Genomic DNA, 7,595 nt, shown 5'->3' with positions numbered 1-7,595 from the left:
ACAGCAAAAAAGGCTGTAAATGATCTCACATAACAGGCTTATCATGTGTACATACCACCTAAGCAGTTTTGTTAAGCATACATTGAGAGAACACAACAAACGGAATCTCTCCGTGTTCTCTCTGGAGACTGCTGAGTGATATTCAAACCAGAATCAACCAACCTGTCTACTGCTTCTATGGGTTCACTTACACAAGATCTTGGAGGCGGGCGCCAAATGGGCCGGTGTTGCGTAGCCCATGACGTCATAACCGTAGCAAGCTCAGTGGTTTTGACAGCCAATAAAACGAGCTGAAAGCACTCTATTCCTCGACAATCAAACCCGTACATAACCAAGTAATGTTCAAGACTGGACAAAGTACAGCATGTCGGCGATCAATTCAAGAACATAGGCGACTTTTAGAGAGACCGCGAGGGACAAGAATGCCGTCGGGTATACTGTTTGTGGACATACATTCTTACTGGTACATTTTTGCTATGGTTCCTTCGCTCTGCAAATAAGATGAATTATTTAGTAAACTAACCTTCAGGACGTTTTCCAGTGCGTAAATACAGCGCGTTCACTCGTGGATTAGGAAACATTTGCATGAAGGCTAATTTATATATTAGATGTTCATCAGTCTACTCCGTTTTTAGAACAAATTGTTATAGCATAAGTAATTGATATTCCTGTGAAATGGCATAATTTAATGCGGTACTGTACTATATTCATTGTATGTAGCCTAACATTGTATGACGACGGTTACATTATTAGCCTACAGTAAGTGCTGCAGAGCGCGCTGCATTTTCTGGCATTGTAGATAATTACAACATTGAACAGTGTCCGTCGCTTGGGGGTTATTTACAGGCTTGTACCTATATTATCCTCACTTTACAGATCCCATGTATTGGGTGATAGTGTTCTAGGAACCCTCTGTTGACAGCACGGAACATTGAAGGTCAGTACAGTATGTTCCTTTCCTTCACTTTTAACTGATTCCTTGCAGCTTCAAACAGATCAGCATCGCATGACTTTTAGGTTGATGTTGAAACTGTCCTGATATTAAGATATTCGTTTATTTTGTATGCTGTTGACTCATCGTTTGTGTTACTTGCTCTTTATTACATTTCCCAATGCAATGTCCTGCAGCTGCACAGGTACAGAACATCGCCCCTAATCACTGACATGATAATGTGACTTTAGATTATGGCATTTCAAATGGTCAAAAAAATCAGTGTTGTAGTACTCTAGTCCAGGACCCGACGTGACTCGGAGTCGACCAGTAGTGTCTGAAAATCTCTTTGATGCATAATTTAACATACTAGCAACAACAGCAAATGTTAGAGAGCTAAATTATCTAGATATCCTTACAATGTAACAACATTTAGTATATTAAAACAATTATTGGATGACAGCTTAGCATTGCAAGCACTGACTCGTGACTATAAAGGACTCCACTTCAAGACTTGGGACTTACTCGGACTTAATGTGATTTCAGGGGTATAAATGTGTTTGATGTTTTAGTACACATGTTGGCTGGCTACCAAGCAGAAATGCAACCCATGCTGATATTGGCACAATTATTTTTTTCTCATTCTACCTCTAATCTTTCTAATTCAGGTCCATTGGGGAAAAAAACGTTTCTCTAAATGTTTGTATTTTGTTTGTCTTTTCCTCTTCAATCTGTACTTTTTTTACTCTGCTTCCATCCTCTCCTCCTCCCTGGCCTATTATACACTAATTCTTCCCAGAACCCCTACCTTGTGTGTTTTCCAACCTGCCTCGTCGTGAACGAGGGACCAAAAGGTGCAAAAGAGAGGGATTTTGGTGCCACTCATCTCAGTAAGAGGTTGTGTCAAAGCCAGTCATGAACTGCTTTGGCTCTCCCCCAGGCGAGGACGTTCCCCCACGTTCCAGACGCTCCGCAAACAACATGGCTGCCAACTCAGCAACACCCCCCTCTGACAGGCGCTTCCTCATCTTCTTCGACTTTGACGAGACCATTGTAAATGAGAGCAGTGATGATGTGGTGGTGCAGGCGGCCCCAGGGCAGAACCTCCCCGCCTGGCTGAAGGACACCTACCGACCGGGCCACTACAACGAGTACATGCAGCGGGTGCTGGCCTACATGGCAGAGAAGGGCGTGACCGAGAGCGCCATCCGCTCCGTCATCGAGAAGATCCCTGCCTCTCCCGGCATGCAGGCCCTGTTCCAGTTCCTCCGCCACCGCCCCCCGCAGGACTTTGAGGTGGTTCTGGTGTCTGATGCCAACACCTTCTTCATCGAGTCCTGGCTCCGCCGCGTTGGGGCCCGCCAACTCTTCATCAAGATCTTCACCAACCCTGCCACCTTCGACAAGGATGGCCGGCTGGTGCTGCGCCCCTTCCACTCCCACAGCTGCCTGCGCTGCCCGGAGAACATGTGCAAGCAGGTGATCTTGAGGGACTATGTGATGCGGCGGACGCAGGAGCGTGGGCGGCCGTTCCAGAGGGTATTCTACGTGGGCGACGGGGCCAACGACTTCTGCCCGTCTCTGATCCTGGGCCCCCGGGACACGGCGTTTGCCCGGCGGGACTACCCCATGCACCGGCTGATCACTGAGATCCACGAGGCCAGGCCGGGGGAGTTCAAGGCTGTTACTGTGCCCTGGGCCAGTGGGGATGATGTGGTGGAGCGACTCAGGAAGCACGCAGAGGAGAAATGATGAAGCTAGGGGGCGGGGAGAGTACACCGCCTGCTCACACACATACACAAATACTCACACACAGCAAATCACATTCCCAGATCAAATACCCACAAAACCACATACTGACACACAGTGAAAAACCACTCTACTCTCAAGAATAGAGCATGCCAATTGAACAGGCTTTTGATATATTGCCTGCACCAGTGTCACCCTTCCGCTCAGTCCATCTGTCTTACTCGGACTCAGCCATAGAGCTAGAGATACTGTAGTCTTTCAGTCCACCTCCTTACACTCTAGGCTTAAAGTCAATCAGAAACACCAACCCAGGAAAAGCATCAACTCTGTCAGTTATTACAGAGACCTATGCCTTAGTTGATATCCTACCAATCAGGGCAGTATTGTCAATCTTTTAGAGGGATTGATCCTCTTACGCTGGACTGAGAGGGAAGAGGAACAAACATACATCATTGACTGAATAGGGGGTTCTGCAGTGACACATTTAGGACTGATGTATTACCTATATTCCTTTGTTGACACTAAGCTTTATTGGTTTATTACAGTTTTCAATTGCTAACAAACATCGGTCAATACTGAAGCCACTTTTTCAAAACTCTTCACACAGTCTGCATTACCAACATGCATCTTGGCCAGACAGTTAATCTCACCTCAAACTCAATCAAACATGTCTCAAAATAATCTTGTTCGGCCATAACGCTGGCAACAATTGTCACTCATAACACACTGACAGGGAGCATTACATAAATTAACTTCTCTTTGAAGTTAAATGATTTTCCACATAAATCAGTATTTCATTATAGAATAACACCTTCACTTTGACTGTACTAAAGTATATTTAACAAGAATGAATCAGAAATGCAGCAATTTGCTTCAATAGCCTTTTATTTTTTTCTATGTCTTCACATATAGTAGTTTACTTGTGAAAAATAAAGTTGAAACAAAAAACAAGTTCCTGAAATTCCAGGGCTGCAATAATAATAATAATTTTAAAAAAGTATAGTATAATCACTCATACTGTACAGTACTGTGAGGGTTCTAGTTCTCCCTCTCTCCTGCATTTGGCCACAAGTTCTCAACATCACATCTTATGTCTTCTCTGGCAAGGCATCTTGGAAAGTATCTTCTGGAATGTCTAATCCAACCCTTGCAGTCTTCAGGAGAAGAGTCTCCGCACCCCACATTCATGGCATCCTGTAAAGGACATCTGGTCATGTGGATGGTGGTCATAAACCTTCCACCTCCACACAGAGGAAAACTCCTCTATGGGGTTTAGGAAGGGGGAGTATGGAGGTAGGAATAGTACTAATACATTCATCCAGAAAAGAAATGAGCCTCTGTATTGTAGGGCCCAATGAGTGGTTTGTGTAACAGCAAACCATCATTGGGCAGTGCTGAACACATTGATGTTAGCTCCTCTCTGGCCTGGAACATCCACGGTTGCTGTCTGTCCAATCACATTTCTTCCCCCTGCGGCATTGTTTTGCCAGATTTGAATCCAGCTTCATCCACAAAGATGAATGTATGTGCAGTTTGCCTGGCTTCCATCTCCATTAATCTTAACTACAGTAAATCCACAGTACTTTACATTATGCATAGCTGTGCATGTACCCTGTTTGGTTATTGAACAGACATCTTACCTGGACATATTAATACTGAAGTTCTTTCACACGTTCACAGTTTCTCTCAAAGGGTACAGTGTACAACTGCTTCATCCTTATTTTATGTTTCTCTAGGACTCTGGCACTTGTCGTTGTGCTGACCGTATTCACATTCCCAAAAGTAATATTGTCTGCCAGCACTCTGTCACAAATTTCCCACAGTTTTATTGCATTGTTGCCAATCACCATGTCAACAATGGCAATTTCCTGCACATCTGAAAATATTCTGCCTCTCCCTCCTGTGGGAGGCAACCTTTGGATCCTACTGAAAAACAGAAAAACAAGTCAATATATGTAAAAATGTCGGTACATGTAAAAATGTGAACATACTGTTTTACGTAGTTCAATTATCATTGAAGGATGCACATCTCACCTGTTGTTTTGCCGGAAACTTCGTACTATTGATGCAACTGTTGAACGCTGCAGATTTGGTTGCACCCTTAAACCGGCCTCACTCGAAGCGAGACCATGGTTTACAACATGGTCAATAATTGTGGCCCTTATCTAATCAGAGACCACTGCTCTTGGTCTTCCTCTCCTTTGTCCTCCACGCATTCTCCATCTCCCTGCCACTCTTCTTTCCCCACCAACCTGTCTTCCTTGATCCATGTTTCCAAACTAAATCATTCCGAAGCCGTCCTCTTTTGTCTGTTTAGTAACGAGACTAAAAACAGGACACTGGGGAGGCTTTCAGTTGAAATTGCAATCAGCTGTGTTTGGAATGATTAAATATTCTGATGATATGTTCTATGTTTCAATCTGGTTCCTGCAGAAATGCATAACATTTGCCATCATTCTGTTTTGAATGTGTTTTTAACAGTTTTGGAAACGGTGTGTTAGCATTTGAAAACATGCTGCAAATATATAGTTTTGCAGGTGGTGGAGTATGAATGAATGCATTTTGTGTGAAAGCAATGAAAAATTATTCACAGTTTGGTCCACATACACTTCTGTTTCGCTGACTGTGAAGAGTTTTGACAATGCATGTCAGCAATTGAAAAAAAACTAACAGTCAAACTGGGTCAGTAGGGAAGCAGATCCGGTTAGATAGTGTCCCGTTCTCTGACTATAGCCCTCTCCAGTCCACCCAATGGCATTGTCGATGCTAAATGAATGGGTGGCTATTCCAGTGTAATTCTTAAATCTCATATTATCAATAATAAATGGTGTTGTTTACTCGTTAACAGTGCTCTTTGTGAAATAGAGAATTGACGACTGATCAGGGAAAATGTAATGTGATAACATTGCCATCTACTGGCAGACTTACAGATTTCAAATGGAGACCAGTTTTAAAGGAAAATAAATTGAAATGGAACCGAAAATGTACTGTACCATATGGCATAGCTATATAACTAAATATTGTCGTTTTTAAAACATGTATGTATTATTATTATTTGTGCATGTCTGTTTTTAATATGTACCCCATACTTGTACCTACATGTTCCACCACCAGCAGGAATATAAAGCCATGAACTAAACTTCTGAGTCTGTACTTTGTCTTATCCCAACACACTGTAATTGCACCCCGCTATATTTCTCTCTACACATAAACTCCACTGGAAACAGTGTTCCTTGAGTAAGGCAGCAGCACAATAGGCTTGAACACCATTTAGATACATGCCCACCGCGATGCAACAACCCTCCCTCTCTCAAAACATTAGACCACGGGGGATAATTAGCTGTGAGATAGGTTTTGGCCTATGTGATAAAGGAAAGGTCTAAATAATGTCTCCAAAGTGGGTGAAAAATAGTAGACCATAACACCAAAGAGATTATGAATTTATTCTGTGCAATCGCTGATAAAATGCATACTTTCTTTCAACATATCACAAGGCCTACTGAATTACAGAGGCACATTTGTCCCTCATGCCAGTCATCTGACACCCCAGAACTATGCAATTATCAATGAACAATTATCAATTTCTACAACAAGCACTGAAATAATTATAATTGTGCCAACACTGCTTGAGTCCCTGAGAATGTATCCATTGTTTGTATTATAAGCAGGCCTAGCCCATCTAGAATATATATATGACACTAGCCTATCTAAAAGATATGTATGGCATTATACAGAATTTGAGAACAAGAACAGTCACTTGTATTGTTTCACATAATGACTGTAAGCACTTAAACTGTCTACCAACAGCCGTCTATTAGAGAAAGCTAGTTGAACAATTTATATAGTGTGATAATGGTTGCAATATATCTGCATTTGGCAAATAAATGACTGCCATCTCCACCTTAAAGGCCCAATGCAGACGTTTTTATATCAACATCAAATCATTTAAGTCCCTTACTGTAATTCTTTTCCATTAAAATTATCAAGAATAAACAAAAATAGCTTTATAGCAAAAACCTATTTCTCAAACAAGAATTTAGCTAGGATCGTCTGGGAATGGTCTGAGTGGGGTGGGGAAAACTGAAAACTAGCTGTTATTGGCAGACAAGTTTGAAACGCTCTTTGTTATTGGTCTATTAACTTATTTGCTGCCTTGTGATGTCAGCAGTGAAGCTGAAACTCCACCCATGCAAAAACCTGATTAGATGGTCCTGTGTAGATTGCATGTTCAACCAGCAACTATTAGGAAGTAGCCTAACTGTAACCACGTTTCCATCCAACCATTTAATGTGGATTAATTACCTGATGTATGAAAAAAGTCACGACCAGGCTAATGGAAACATGAAATTCTGGTAAAATTGTATAAATGCTGACAGACAGTTTGTTCGTTCGACATGGTGGGATCTTTCTGTGTCTGTGAAATTAATTATGCGGAAAATTGCGGTGGAATGCCTTTATGTGCAAATATTGATATAATAACCATCATATTAAAGTAAACTTGGAGTCACACGATTATATTGTGTGTGGTCCTCCCATGACAACTCAGGAAAGCTTGCAGTTTATTGGGCTACAGAGTGGGCTCCCGAGTGGCGCAGCGGTCTAAGGCACTGCATCTCAGTGCTACAGGCATCACTACAGACCCTGGTTTGATTCCAGCCTGAATCACTGAGTCTCATAGGGCGGCGCACAATTGGCCCAGCGTTGTCCAAGGGTTGGCCTGGGTAGGCAGGCCATCATTGTAAATATGAATTTGTTCTTAACTGACTTGCCTAGTTCAATAAAATAAATATTAAATAAGTTATGATTAACTTAACAGGGTGGTGAATGTGCAAGGTGATGAGCTTTATGCTCCATTCCAATAAATATCAAGGGTCTTATTCTAGTGACATGATAATCGATGCCGTTTGACAAATAT

General features: G+C 42.2%; 1 protein-coding gene across 2 annotated transcripts; it reads left to right on the top strand.

Annotated features, from left to right (window-relative positions):
* Nucleotides 1–5,819, top strand: LOC115197547 (probable phosphatase phospho1). Of its 2 annotated transcripts, none has more exons than XM_029759195.1 (3): nucleotides 1–463; nucleotides 877–937; nucleotides 1,872–5,819. In XM_029759195.1, exon 3 carries the CDS (start codon nucleotides 1,913–1,915, stop codon nucleotides 2,681–2,683), a length of 771 nt encoding a protein of 256 aa, XP_029615055.1. In that variant the 5' UTR covers nucleotides 1–463; nucleotides 877–937; nucleotides 1,872–1,912; the 3' UTR covers nucleotides 2,684–5,819. The 2 variants fall into 2 exon arrangements, with proteins under 2 accessions (XP_029615055.1, XP_029615047.1); XM_029759187.1 differs by having other exon boundaries at nucleotides 3–463; nucleotides 1,731–5,819.
* Nucleotides 5,820–7,595: the final 1,776 nt, after the last annotated feature.

Source organism: Salmo trutta, chromosome 1 (assembly GCF_901001165.1).
Source record: "Salmo trutta chromosome 1, fSalTru1.1, whole genome shotgun sequence".
In the NCBI taxonomy this organism is placed as follows: Eukaryota; Metazoa; Chordata; class Actinopteri; order Salmoniformes; family Salmonidae; genus Salmo; species Salmo trutta.
This window is presented reverse-complemented; position numbering and strand designations above follow the sequence as displayed.

Bases quoted from the DNA above. Each gene is read 5' to 3' on its own strand.
- LOC115197547 (XM_029759187.1), top strand. From the start codon at position 1,847: ATGAACTGCTTTGGCTCTCCCCCAGGCGAGGACGTTCCCCCACGTTCC.